This window comes from Bos taurus, chromosome 10 (assembly GCF_002263795.3).
Source record: "Bos taurus isolate L1 Dominette 01449 registration number 42190680 breed Hereford chromosome 10, ARS-UCD2.0, whole genome shotgun sequence".
Classification (NCBI taxonomy): Eukaryota; Metazoa; Chordata; class Mammalia; order Artiodactyla; family Bovidae; genus Bos; species Bos taurus.
Window position 1 is genome coordinate 15,788,915 of NC_037337.1, and position 15,471 is coordinate 15,804,385.

Here is a 15,471-nt window from a genome sequence, read left to right on the forward strand (position 1 = left end):
TTGAATTAAATCAATTTCTATCCATCAGAGTAGGGGAGTTGAATAGAATTTCAGAGTATATTATTCAGTAATCTTTTCTGTTTTCCACATTGGAAATGAGAAGATGCAACAAAATACCAGTATAAATAGAACTGCCATTTTATTGTAAGAGTTAAGTGTTGATGATTTAAACGAGAAATCAGTAAACTTTTTCTGTAAAGGCCCAGATAGTTTTCTAGGCCATAAAGTCTCTGTTCCAACTATTCAGCTCTACTGAACAGCCAAAAGTAGCCCTATACAATACATAAACAAAGGAGCAAGACTGAGTGGGAAAAAAAAAAAAAAAACCACTTTATTTATAAAAACATTTGGGTGGATATGACCCACAGGCTGTAGTTAGATCTTTTCTGGGTTGAAAGGAGTGGTGATGGTCTAGTTGCTAAGTTGTGTCTGACTGATATACTGATAAATATTTAACAACTGGCTTTTCTGAGAGATGAGTACACCCTGACTTATAGCATTTGCCCATTTACATGGTATAAATACTCTCACCATGGTCGATTTCAAACTACCTACTTGACATCACTCAACAGGGAGGTGAAAGAGATAAACAGAGGCATACCATTATATAGGATTTATAATGTACTAGAAGGCAATGGCAACCCACTCCAGTACTCTTGCCTGGAAAACCCCATGGACGGAGGAGCATGATAGGCTGCAGTCCATGGGGTTGCGAAGAGTTGGACACGACTGAGCGACTTCACTTTCACTTTCACGCATTGGAGAAGGAAATGGCAACCCACTCCAGTGTTCTTGCCTGGAGAATCCCAGGGACGGGGGAGCCTGGTGGGCTGCTGTCTATGGGGTCTCGCAGAGTTGGACACAACTGAAGCGACTTAGCAGCAGCAGCATAATGTACTAGATACAAATTTTCCAGACAAGAATACTGGAGCAGGTTGCTATTTCCTACTCCAGGGTATCTTCCTGATCCACGGATTGAACCCACGTTTCCTACGTTGGCAAGCAAATTCTTTACCACTAAGTGACCTGGGAAGCCAACCACTACATAGCATTTATAACATACTAGATATAAATAACCTCAAGAGCAGAAATAATAATAAGATGAAATAAAATAATAAGAAAGGGTGAGTTTTGAGTATTTATTACCTTGTTTTGAATATATTTACTTAATTGTAAATACAGAATTTAATTTTTAATGTCTGTGTTTACCATCTGGCTCATGATGTTCATTAAAATTTAATAGTTGGCTTTAATGAGCCACTATGAGTCTACTATAGCACACCCCTGTGTTAGAGAACATAACCAAGAATTTTGTTTTAATAAGCTACCTGCTGAATCATAGGTTATATGGGAAAGTAAAAGCAAAGAGAAATAGAGAATTGTGTTAATATGCAACTTTTACAGTAATCTTGCTCATGTATTTTAATAAGAATCTGAAAAAATAATTTTGTTTATTTAGGTGAGAGTTGACTGTGTCAGGTGCTTTATTTCTTGGTTCTTTATCGCAACTTTTAAGTGATAGCATGTGAAGTAAACTTAGGCGAGTAAATACTGTCAATATGTCATATATAATAATAAATTTACTTTTTCTTTTTTCCTTAAGGAGTAACTGTGACGCCTGATGAAGAACAAAACTTGAATCATTACGTACAAGTTTTACAGAACCTAATACTAAGTGTTCCCACTAAGGAGCCAGGTCGTCAGAAAAAATCAAAGTCTCCAAATAATGCTAATTTCATAGGACCGAGAGTATCAAGAGTTAAGGAGCTAAAATATACACATGATGTAGGTCCGGGTGACAATGATGTTTTAATCAATCCTGTCAGTGAAGAAACTACAACTTTCCCTACTAGGGGCTTCACACTGGAAATAGACAAGAAAAAACGTACTAAAAGCACAGCATTCTGGTCGATTAAACCAAGTAATGTTTCTGTTGTTTTACATGCAAAAGAACCTTTTATTGAGAAAGACGAGCCAGAGCCAGAGCCAGAGCCAGAGCCAGAGCCAGAGCCAGTTGAACATCGCACTGGGGCACCAACGCAAGTGCCAAGTGTTACTGAACCGAGTCAAGATGTCACCTCTTTAAGTGGGAGCACTGACTTGGGTACCGCCACGGAAGAAGAAGATGTTCCTCAGCTCTCAGGTGACAATGAAATGGATTATCTTGAATCACATGACATGTATAATGAAGACGTTTTGAAAAGAATTGCAGATATTAATTCACAGTTGCATCACGTCCCTCTTCCTGAGAGCTACAAGCCAGAATATAGAGCGGACATTCGAGCTTCTAAAGAACACCTAAAACGAAGCCTTGCTCTAGCCATAGCAGCAGAACATAAATTAGAAAAAATGTATAAATCCCAGATGTTACCACAAGGACGAAGCAGTGGTGGAGTTTATGACATTATAACTGTTATTAACATGCTGTATAATTCTAGATATAAATTATCTGAATATTTAGATATAAAATATGTTCCATTAGAGATGAGAGGAAAAGCTACTGTAGTAGTCCATACATTGAAAAGAATACTATGTGTTGGTCATGGAGAAGAAACTCACAACCTCCTTAAGCAGTTATTAAATAATAATATAAGAATTTTACACATACTTGATACTCATGACAAAGATGATTCAAGCTAACTGCATTCATTCATGGGAGAAATATGCATACTAGTGATTCAAAAATTGTATGAAAATATTTTCTATTGTAGTTCACTGTGTTAACATCTTTATATGTCACATGTTATGAAAAATTTTCATATGCACTGAAACCTAACAATTTAAAATAAAATTTTGGTTCAGGAGTTTGTATTTTCTCTCATTAATTTTAAAAGTTATGAATATCTAATCTTTAAATCTTTAAATCTTTAAAGTTTAAGCTTTGATTTTACTTGATAGGTTAGTAAATTCTCCCATTTTATAAGACTTAAGAGACTGTGCAGTCCACTATATATGTAGTAGTGGTAGTGGTAGTCGCTCAGTCATGTCCAACTCTTTGCAACCCCTTGCGCTGTAGCCCACCAGGTATCTGTCCATGGGATTCTCCAGGCATGAAAACTGGAGTGGGTTGCCATTCCCTTCTCCAGAGTAGCTGGTTTTAAATAATTGCATATAAATGTAAAATTTTAGGATATGTTATCTTATTACTCTTTTAGAGGATCTGAGTATTCTATCCAAATAACATAATTGGAGCTTGTATCAAAACTTTTATCTGAATATATATGTGCCACCTTTGAAAGGTAGATGATATATTAAGATACATCCCTATTCCTTTGTTGTTAAATACTTCTGGAGTATCAGTGAAGGACTGTAACCTGGATTTGTAATGAGATCATTCTCACTTATTGTCTCTTTTTGTTTGTTTATACACATATACATGGAAGCCTTCCAAATTTTGTATTTGGGAGTATGAGTAACATGGTCTTCCCTGGTGGCTCAATGGTAAAGAATCCAACCAGCAGTTCAGGAGTTTCAGGAGATGCAGTTCCGATCCCTGGGTCAGGAAGATCCCCTGGAGGAGGGCATGGCAATCCACTCAAGTATTCTTGCCTGGAGAATATCATGGACAGAGGAGTCTGGCAGGCTGTATAGTTCATAGAGTTGCACAGAGTCAGACACAGCTGAAGTGACTTCACATGCACACAGACACGACTAACACCATTAAGGTTAACTGTAATTTTGTAATTATGGTACAGGTAATTCTGTTTCACGATTTGTGGTGGTTTTGTCATTAAGTCATGTCTGACTCTTGTGACCTCGTGGATTGTAGCCTGCTAGGTTCCTCTGTCCATGGGATTCTCCAGACAAGAATACTGGAGTGGGTTGCCATTTCCTTCTCCAGGTGATCTTCCTGACCCAAGAACCGAACTCAGGTCTCCTGCATTGCAGGAAGATTCTTTACCGACTGAGCTATGAAGTATTTATTTATTCATTTATCAGGCCAGTCATTTATAGTTTAATAAACATTTATTGACCTTGTGCAGGACAAAATGCTAGATTTTGGGAATGCAATAGTAGGGTTTAGTTCCTTCTCTCTTTGAAATTATAGCATCAAAGAGACATAACTTCAACAGTTTTAAACTTCAATTTTGATAAGTTGTTACAAAAGTTTGAGAAATTTGACCTCACCAAGACCAAGAATAATGGGAAAGCTACCCGGAGAAAGTAGCATTTAAAGTGAGATCTGTAGGATAAGGTTGTATGTAAGGAAGAGGGCATTCCAGGTAGAGGGAAGAGCACGTGTAAATGCTGTGAGGTGAGAATGAGTAATGGCAAGTTCAAGAAGCAGCCGGAGTATAGAAAGGTAGGGGAGAGTTAAATAAATGAAATAAAAAAAAAGAAAGGTAAGGGAGAGCACCTCCAGATGGAGCTGGTAAGGTACACAGGGCTGGACTAGATCTTGCAAATCCTCAAATTGCACAGTGAATAATTTTAGCCTTCATCTGATAGTTAAGTGTGAAGTTGTCAGTAGATTCTAAGCAAAGGCTAGATATGATCAAATTTGTGTTCTTAAAAAACCCCAGTCTGGTTACAGTTTTGAAAGTAGGCAGAAGTAGAAGTGTACTGTGCACAGGTCAAATTTAGCTTGGACTAGATGGGAGGAAGTGACAGTTCAGAGGTAGAATCAACAGGATTTGGTGATTGAATGGATACGGTGACTGAGGGAGTAGCAGGGATCAAAAATAACTCCCACACAGGTAGCTGTATTATAAAAAGGAGTATAAAAGTTTTGTTTCAAAACACTTTTACTGTTTACTACTGTTGCTTATTTTATTTTATAAAATCATTGATTTATTTATTACTCTGGACTATGCTGGCTTTTCGTTGCTGGGTGAGGGCTTTCTCGAGTAGTGACTGGCCGGGACTACTCTCGTTGCAGGGCACGAGCTTCTCGTTGCAGTGGCTTCTCTTGCTGTGGAGGACAGGCTCCGGAGTGGGTTTCAGTAGTTGCAGCATGTGGGCTTAGTAGTCGTGGTGTGTGAGCCCTGGAGTGCAAGGGCTTTGTTTCTCCATGGCCTGTGGGGTCTGCCTGGACCAGGGATTGAACCTGTGTCCTCTGCACTGGCAGGTGATTTCTTTACCACTGGACCACCACGGAAGTCCACTGTTGCTTATTTTTAAAAAATAATTTTGCTATGGAAAATTTTAAACATGTGCAAAAGTAAACAGATTAATAAACCCATGTACCCAGCATCCAGTGTCAACAATTATCTACTAATGACAAATTTTATTTCACCTAACCCCCTTTTCTCTTTCCTATTTTTGTGTTGGATTAAGTACTAGGTACTTTTTCATTTTATTTGTAAATATGATAGTGTGAAGCTCTATTAGCTTAAAAAAAAAAAAAAAAAACACTACCAAAAATGCCACACATAAAAGTTTAATAATTCTTTAAATCATCAAATCTACTCAATGTTCAAATTTCTGACTGTGGAATAATTTTAAAATTTTATCAGCCTGGACTTTGGTGGTGCAGTGGATAAGAATCCGCCTGCCAATGCAGGGGACATGGATTTGATCCTTGGTCCGGGAAAATCCCACATGCCCCTGAGCAACTAAGCCTGTGTGCCCCAACTGCTGAGCCCCTGCTGTAGTGCCCATGAGCTGCACATACTGAGCCTGTGTGCCCCAGCTACTAAAGCAAAGCCCTCGTGCCTTAGAGCCCCGTGCCACAGCTGTTGAGCCTGTGTGCTGCACTAGTGAAACCTGCGTGCCTAGAGCCCATTGGCAGCAAGAGAAGCCGGCACAGTGAGAAGTCCAGCACGACAACCAGAGAGTAGCCCCTGCTTGTCACAAATAGAGAACCCCTGTGCAAAGCAACGAAGATCAAGCACAGCCAAAAATAAATAATAAATAAAATTATAATAAAAAATTTAGTTTGAATGAAACTAAATAGATCCAAATAACATTTACATATTGAGGTTAGTTTATTTAAATCTCGTTTAATCTATACCTCTTCTTTTTCCCCTTTTTGAAATTTGTCAAAGAAATTGGTCATTGGACCTATGGTTTTACACAGCATGGATTTTGCTGATTATATCACCCCATAGTACCATTTAGTATGGTTTTGGTAAGTTGGTAGTTAGATCTAGAGAGGCTTTGTCAGACTCAGGTGGATTGTTTTGTTTTTTGTCAAGATGTGCTGTCAATCTGGTATGTCTGTTTTTATATTGTTAGCAGCCTTTGATGATTATTACATGGGTAGATTAATTGATCAGGTGTTAAAAAAGGGGATGTCATTCCTTCCTTTATTAGCTGAGATATGTCTTATAAAGAGAAAGTGCCTCCCATATGTTGTTTGAGTCCCCAGTGGTCCAGTGTGTTGGAAAGGCATCGCGTGCTTGAATCTTTCTCTATGTTTAATAATTTTCAGAACAGCTAGTTCATAGAATCCTCCAATGGGACCAGTTTTTAAAAATCAGATCTTTATTCTGTTAGAGCACTCGTAGGCATGCAAAAAAATTTAAAAGGAATACAAAGTTCGAACGTACCTTGCTCTCCTCCCCCAAAATCTCCCCTGTTATTTATAGCTTATGTTAGTTTGGTACATTTGTTACAACTGATGAACCACTGTTGATACATTATTATTACTGAAGTCCATAGTACCTTAAGCTTCACTCTTTGTGTTGTACATTCTTTCAGTTTTGCCAAATGTAAAATGCCATGTATTCACCATTACAATATCATACACAATGGTTTCACTATCTTAAAAAATGCCTTGTGCATCACCTACTCATCTCTCCTTCTCCCAACCTTCCATCTGTTGTTCGGTAGCATTGGAGAAGGAAATGGCAACCCACTCCAGTGTTCTTGCCTGGAGAATCCCAGGGACAGGGGAGCCTGATGGGCTGCCGTCTATGGGGTTGCACAGAGTCGGACACGACTGAAGTGACTCAGCAGCAGCAGCAGCAGCTAAGTTGTGTCTGACTCTTAGCAACACTATGGACTACAGCATGCCAGACTCCTCTGTCCTTCACTATTCCAGAGTTTGCTCAGATTCATGTGGGTGATACTATCTGACTATCTCATCCTCTGCCTCCCTCTTCTCCTTTTGCCTTCAATCTTTCCCAGCTTCAGGGTCTTTTTCAATGAGTTGGCTCTTCGCATCAAGTGGCCAAAATATTGGAGCTTAGCATTGGTCCTTCCAATGAATATTCATGGTTGATTTCCTTTAGGATTGAGTAATCTGATCTCCTTGCAGTCCAAGGGACTCTCAAGAGTCTTCTTCAGCACCACAATTCGAAAGCATCAATTCTTGAGTGTTCAACTTTCTCTGTGGTCCAGCTCTCACATCCCTACATGACTACATAGCTTTGACTACACGGACCTTTGCTGGCAAAGTGATATCTCTGATCCAGCCCATGGAAGTACTGGTATCTTTATTGTATATTTTAGCCTCTTCCAGAATATCATATAATTAGAATCATATAGTACATAACCATTTCAGATTGGCTTTTTTCACTTAGCAATATGCATTTAAGTCCCCTCCATGTCTTTGTGGCTTGACAGCTCATTTCTTCCAGTACTGTATAGTATTCCATTGTACGGATGTACCACAGTTTATCCATTCACCTATTGAAGGGATATCTTGGCTGTTTCCAAGATGTGGCAGTTATGAATAAAGCTGCTGTAAACATCTGTGTGCATGTTTTTGTGTAGACATGCACTTTCAGTTGTGCCAGTTTTTTCACACCTTTGAAAGTGAGATACTTGATCAAACTTTTACATTTGTCCAATCTGATAAGTGAAAAAAATGCCAGCTAGTAATTATTATAATGTATATTTCTTAGTTATGAGTTGAACATTTTTTCATATTTATATTTTATCTGTGGAAATAGTCTGTTCATGTCTATTTCTCTATGGTTTGCTCTTTCTTAGTGATGCATACAACCTTTTATATAATAAGGAAAATAGAATTTTGTGTCATAGTTTTACAAATATTTTTTCAGGCGTATTGTTTGTATTTTGATTTTTCCATGTAGAAATTTAAAACACTTATAAAACCAATTTATACATTTTTTTCTTTGAGAGTCTTTATGCTTTGTGTCTTGCCCTTCCCACTCTGAGATTTGGAATATCAAAAGTAGAAACAAAAAAATGTAACTCTGTAAACCCGTGACCCAAAGAGAATCACTTAGTGACAAATTAGTATGTTTTTTACTTAATATATCTTGAACATTTTCTTGTCAGTAAGTGTTCTTAAAAGCATAATTTTTAGATAATTCCATTGTATGTATGTACTATATGTAAATTGTAAAATCATTCCCAATTGTTAAACGTGGGCTTGTTTCCAAGTTTTTCTATTGCAAACAAAGCTGGGGTGAGCATTACTGGTTGTACATCTTTGACGACATTTTTATTTTTCTTCAGATGGATACTTGAATTTGGGTTACTAGGTCAAAATTTAGAAACGTTTTTTACAGTTAACACTAGCAAATATACGTACTCCAAGGAATATACAAGAGCAATTTTTCATGCAACTTAGTCATCTTTGGATATAATTTTTTTAATTTAGGGTTTTTTTTGCCAATTTCATAGAAAGACGATTATACCTTATTAAAGTTTTAATTTGTATTCCTTTGAATGCTGATAAAATTTTTTTTTCCAAATTCTAATAGCAATTTTATTTTTTTTTTTAATTATATATACACATCTATTTCCCTATCATACTGGAAGAATTTTACTATTTTAATTATTAATTTACTAAAGCTTTTAAAAAAGATTTTTACTAAAACTTTTAAAAATGTTTATTTTAAAGCTTTTTGTAAAATGATTTTGTTATCCTATGCCATATATGCTTGCTACAGATATTTTCCCCAGTTTATTACTTCTCTTTTTTTTTAACTGCAATTTTTAGTTTGAGATACTTGTATATTCACAGTAGTTGTAAGAAATAGTGCAGAGAAATTCTGTACAGCCTACACCAGTTCCCACAATGGTAAGATCTTACAAAATTATAGTAAAATATCATAACTAGGATATTAACATTGGTACAGTTGATATACAGAACATTTCTATCAGCACAAAGATCCTTCATGTTGGCTTTTTTATAGCCACACTTTTCTCCAGCCCCCAGTCCTTCATTAACCCCTGACACAATGATTGTGTTCTACATTTCTATAATTTTGTCTTTTAAGAATTTTGTATAAGTGGAATTGTGTAATTGTAAATGTTTGACATTGCCTAATTTCACTAAGCACAATTATCTGTAGACTCACCCCAGTTGCTGTATCAATACCTCCCTCCTTTTCATTGCTGGGTAGTATTTCACGAAACAGGTGTACCAGGGTTTAACCATTCCACCCATTCTAGGACATGGGAGTTATTCCCAGTTTTTGGCTATCACAAATAAAGCTGTATAAGAATTCTTATATAGCTTTCTATGTAAACATAAGTCTTAATTTCTCTGGGATAAATACTCAGGAGTGCAATAACTAGATTGTATGGAAACTGTGTGTTTAGTTTTCAAAGAAACTGTCTTAACTCTTTTCCATAGAGGTCATACCATCTAACATTCCCACCAGGAATATGTAAATGATTGTTATGATTGTTTCTCTTTATCCTTGTCAGCATTGGTGCTGTTATCCTTTTTTTTTTTAAAGAAATTCTAATGTGTATGTATTGTAGATTATGGTGGGTTTAATTTGCATTTTCATAATGGTTATTCATAGTATTCGTGTGCCTATCTGCCATCACTATGTTCTCTTTGGTGAAATGTCACTTCGTGTATTTTGTCTTCTCATTGGATTCTTTCTTATTTCCTTTTCCTTTTGTTTCCCTGTTGAATTTTGAGAGCTCTTTATGCATACCAGTTGCTAGTCTTTTGTTACATATGTGGTTTGCAAATACTTTGTCCCCATCTGTAGCTTGTCGTTTCATAGTTTTAACATAGTCTTTTGTAGGGCACAAGTTTTATTTTGATGAAGTCGGTTAATCCTTTTATGAGTAATGACTTTGGTGTCAAGACTAAGAGCTCTGGTTAGCCTTGTACCTGGAAGATTTTCTCCTATGTTTTTATCTTAAAGTTTTATAGTTTTAAATTTTACTTATAAGTCTATGATCCATTTTGAGTTAATTTTTACATAAGCTGTGAAGCTAAGCTTGAGGGTTTGTTTGTTTTTAATCTATGAATGTTCAGTTGCACAAGCACCATATTTTGAGAAGTCTATCTTTCTGCCATTGAATTGCTTTTGTATCTTTTAAAAAAATCAATTAGGCATGTATGCGGAGATCTATTTATTTCTGAATACTTTATTCTATTGGTTTAGTGTTTATCCCTTTACCAATAGCACACAGTCTTGATTACTGTCTTTAATAAATCTTGGAATTTCTCTTATTTCTTCCTTTTTTTCCTGCACTGTGGGGTGTGCAGGATCTTAGTTATTCAACTAGGAACCAACCCAGTGCCCCCTCCATTGGGAGCATAGAGTCTTAACCACTAGACCACCAGGGAAGTCCCTCTCCCATTTTTTCTCTTATTTTAAATAGTTATTCTAGCTTTGTGGCCTTTCCATGTAAATTTTATAAAAAAACTTGCCTATGTCTACAAAAAAAAAAATCTTTGTGGGATTTTGATAGAAACTGCATCAAACTTAGATATCAGTTTAGAGATGAGTAACATCTTGACTGAATCTTCCAATCCATTCACACAGTCTGTCTCTCCATTTATTTAGATCTTTAATTTCTTTCATTAGTACTTTGAATTTTCTGTAGACAAGCCTTCTTACGTTTTGCTAGGTTTATACTTATTTCAGGGAAGGCAATGGCACCCCACTCCAGTACTCTTGCCTGGAAAATCCCATGGACGGAGGAGCCTGGTAGGCTGCAGTCCATGGAGTCGCTAAGAATAGGACATGACTGAGCGACTTCACTTTCACTTTTCACTTTCATGCATTGGAGAAGGAAATGGCAACCCACTCCAGTGTTCTTGCCTGGAGAATCCCAGGGACGGCGGAGCCTGGTGGGCTGCTGTCTATGGGGTCGCACAGAGTCGGACACGACTAAAGCGACTTAGCAGCAGCAGCATACTTATTTCATTTTTGAACCACTTAGAATGGTATTTTAATTTCAGTGTTCACATGGTCATTACTAAAATACAGAAGTATAACTGATGAGAAATCCACTGCCATTTGTTTTGTCTTTTCTTGGAGGTAAGATGTCACTTCTTTCTCACTGCTTTCGAGGATTTTTCTTTGACTTTAATTTTGAGACATTTGCTACAATATGTCTTGGTGTGGATTATTTTAGATTTATCCTATTTGGAATTTGTTCAGATTCTTTTATCTATAGGCTTATGGGTTTTGCCAAATTTGCGAACTTTTCATTCATTATTTCTTTGAGTACTTTTTCAACTCTACCTTAATCTCTCTTCCTAGGACTCTAGTGACAGGCATGTCATTTTATTACAGTACTATGGATTCTGGGGCTCTCTTCATTTATCTTTTTGGTTTGCTTTCTCATTCAGATTTGTGTAATTTCTTTTACTCTGTCTTCAAGTTTACTTATTCTTTCCTATGTTCCCTGACTCCTGCCCCCTATTCTTCTGTTGAGACTGTTCACTTAGCTTTTTGTTTTAGCTATTTTATTTTTCAATTCTAAAATTTTCATTTGGTACTCCTTTATATCTTCTGTTTCTTTGGGGAGATTTTATACTTTTTCATTTATATTGATTATATTTATAATGTTCACTGAAGCATTTAATGATGGCTACATTAACATTTTTGTCATATAATTCTAACATCTCTGTCATCTTGGTGTTGACATCAGTTGATTATCATTCCTGCTAAGTTAGTGGTGAACATTCTGAGTCTCCACTAGGCCTCCTTTTTCACCACTGTAGTGGTGAGCAGGAAGGATGACTTACTACTGCTGAATAGAGGTAGAAAAGTCCAGGCTGTCCCCATGGTCTCCACTATTTAGTACACCCATCAGGGATGAAATTTCTGGCTTCCTACTCCCCTTTCTCTGGCACCACACTGGTGAGGGCAGCATCCCTACTTGGGTTTTGCTGGTAGAGATGGTTGGACTGGAGGTCAAAGTTTTTCTGTATTATTTTGCGGGAATAGAGTGGTTACTATCTGCATTGTTAGCCTGCCCCTTCCCAGATCCTTTGACTAAAGGGAATGGCTTTTATGGGGTTTTTATGTATGTGCTGCCTCCTTTTGCAGAGTTGTCAACTTCTTCAGCTCCAAGTCTGGGGTATATGAGGCAAAGAAGGAAATCTGGAGAATGCACTGCAAGTGAAGTTGCTCAGTTGTGTCCAACTCTTTGTGACCCCATGGACTGTAGCCTGCCAGGCTCCTCTGTCTGTGGGGTTTTCCAGGCAAGAATACTAGAGTGAGTTTCCATTTCCTTCTCCAGGAGATCTTCCCACCCCAGAGTCAGAACGCAGGTGTCCTGCATTGTAGGCAGACACTTTACCGACTGAGCCACCAGGGAAGTCCATGGAGAATGCACTACCATGTCATTTCTTGGGTTTAGAGGTCTTCAGCCAGTATACCTTTTTTTGTTCACCTTTAAGAGTCTGTATCTTATATCTAGTTTATGTGTAATGTCCAGGGATTTTAGTTGTATTTAGGAGTTTGTTGGAGAAGGAAATGGCAACCCATTCCAGTGTTCTTGCCTGGAGAATCCCAGGGACAGGGGAACCTGGTGGGCCTCCGTCTATGGGGTTGCAGAGTCGGACACGACTGAAGCGACTTAGCAGCAGCAGGAGTTTGTACTTTGTCCTAAAGACCATAAGAATATTTTAAATGATTTTAAACATTTTGAACAAGTCATTCTAGTTGGCTGCAGGGTACATAAAGGAGGGAACAAGATTGGGAGTAGAGGTCAGTTAGGAGACTACAGGAATCTGGTGAAAGACGATGTTCTGGATCTGGAAGGTAACAGAGGGAATAGAAATAAGTAGTTGAGTTTAAGAGATATTTAGGATTTAAGAATCAATAGAACTTGGTGACTGATGTCTAAGACAAAGGAATGCTCAATAATATTAACACATTCAGTTCAGATCAGTAGCTCAGTTGTATCCAAAGCTTTGCAACCCCATGGACTGCCCCACACCAGTCTTCCCTGTCCATCACCAACTCCAAGAACTCGCTTAAACTCATGTCCACTGAGTCAGTGATGCCATCCAACTATCTCATCCTCTGTCATCCCCTTCTCCTCCTGCCTTTAATCTTTCCCAGCATCAGGGCCTTTTCCTATGAATCAGTTCTTTGCATCAGGTGGCCAAAGTTGGAGCTTCAGCTTCAGCATCAGTCCTTCCAATGAATATTCAGTTTATTTTCTTTAGGATTGACTGGTTTGATCTCCTTGCAGTCCAAGAGACTCTCAAGAGTCTTCTCCAACACCACAGTTTAAAAGCATCAATTTTTCAGTGCTCAGCTTTCTTTATGGTCCAACTCTCACATCTATACATGACTACTGGAAAAACCATAACTTTGACCAGATGGACCTTTGTCAGCGAGGTAATGTCTCTGCTTTTTAATATGCTGTCTAGGTTGGTCATAGCTTTTCTCCCAAGGAGCAAGCATCTTTTAATTTCATGGCTGCAGTCACCATCTGTAGTGATTTTGGAGCCCAAAAAGATAAAGTCTGTCACTGTTTCCATTGTTTTCCCATCTATTTGCCATGAAATGATGGGACTGGATGCCATGATCTTCATTTTTTGAATGCTGAATTTTAAGCCACCTTTTTTACTCTTTTCTCTCACCTTCATCTAGATGCTCTTTAGTTCCTCTTTGCTTTCTGCCATAAGGGTGGTGTCATCTGCATATCTGAGGTTATTGATATTTCTCCCTGAAGTCTTGATTCCAGCCTGTGCTCCATCCAGCCTGGCATTTCTCATGATGTACTCTGCATGTAGGTTAAATAAGCGGGTGACAGTATACAGCCTTGACGGACTCCTTTCCCAATCTGGAACTGGTCTGTTTTTCCATGTCAGTTCTAATAGTTGCTTCTTGACCTGCACACAGATTTCTCAGGAGGCAGGTAAGATGGTCTGGTATTCCCTTCTCTTTAAGAATTTTCCACAATTTGTTGTGATGCACATAGTCAAAGGCTTTGGCGTAATCAATAAAGCAGAAATAGATGTTTTTCCGGAACTCTCTTGCTTTTTCTATGATTCAACAGATTTTGCCAATTTGATCTCTGGTTCCTCTGCCTTTTCCAAATGCAGCTTGAACATCTGGAAGTTCTCAGTTTAAGAGTAAGCAAATTTACGGATGAGATTATTTTGGAAATGCTATTTTTTAATATATTTAAGATGCCTATGAGACATGTACCAGTTAGATATGTTGGTCTAAAGCTTAAGAAATAGCTGGGAATATAAGTATTTAGGAGCTATCTGCGTATAAATGGAAATATAAACCATTGAAATAGCAAGATTCTCTATGTAATATATAGAGAAGAGAAGAAGGCTTAGAACTAAGGCTTAAGGAACTCCAATTTAAAAAGACAAATAACAATATTGTAAAGTAATTAGCCTCCAATTAAAATAAATAAATTAAAAAAAAAGACAAGTAAGGAAAAGAAGCTCCTAAAGCAACTGGGGGCAAGAATAGAGAAGTAAGAGGCATACTAGGGAAAGTGTAGTTAAATAGAAGTCAAGTGAAGTGAAGGGGAAGTCGCTCAGTCATGTCCAGCTCTTTGTGACCCCCTGGACTGTAGCCCACCAGGCTCCTATATCCGTGGGATTTCCCAGGTAAGAATACTAGAGGGGGTTGCCATTTTCTTCTCCAAAATAGAAGCCAAGGGAAAAGTATTTCAAGAAAGAAGAATTTGCCATCTTTGGGATCTTCCTCTTCATGCTCATCTTCCCTGGTGGATATTTGCCACCGGTACTTTGGGCTTTGTGCTTCCTTTCCTTTTTTATCCCTCTCGTTTACTTATTTAACTAAAACACTGTCTTGGTTTTCTTCTGCTTCACAGCAGTATTCAAAGCGTCTATTCTTTTCAGCTATTCTTCCTTCATGATGAAATGGGCAAATGTGGAGCCTGGAAGAACCCTGCTCCTGTGTCATTTCAAGAACATACTCACTGATGGGGTGCCCCTCGCGGGGGAGGTGGTCCATTCCTCCCTGCTTCTTTTCTTTCACTGCCTTTCTCCACTGCCCTCACTTCTCCCGCAAAGCTCAGCATCTTATCCCAAGCCATTTGCTCAATAATATCCCTGTGCAGCCTTAGTAACAATATCTGCCTCCTGTACTTTCAGTTGGAACTAAAGTCTTTATGTGAAATATATAACTTGGGAGGAATTGACACTGTTGTAATTGAGAAATCGAGATAAAGACCGAAGATCTTGTTCTCAATTAGTGCAAAAATGGTTGTGGTAGAGGTGTTGATGAGGAAGGCATACTGGACAAATAAGAAAATAGAGATATAAAATAGAGACAATTCTTTTTTTAATTTAAATTTATTTTAATTGGAGGCTAATTACTTTACAATATTGTATTGGTTTTGCCATGCATC

At 37.8% G+C, this 15,471-nt stretch overlaps 1 protein-coding gene across 1 annotated transcript in view; it reads left to right on the forward strand.

The window, feature by feature from the left end:
* Nucleotides 1-2,804, forward strand: part of SPESP1 (sperm equatorial segment protein 1) — a 28,194-nt gene extending 25,390 nt beyond the window's left edge. The window contains exon 2 of the mRNA NM_001079773.2: nucleotides 1,604-2,804. Within this exon, the coding sequence (NP_001073241.1) occupies nucleotides 1,604-2,640 (1,037 nt within the window). The 3' untranslated portion in view covers nucleotides 2,641-2,804. The remainder of the gene's footprint in view (nucleotides 1-1,603) is intronic.
* Nucleotides 2,805-15,471: the final 12,667 nt, after the last annotated feature.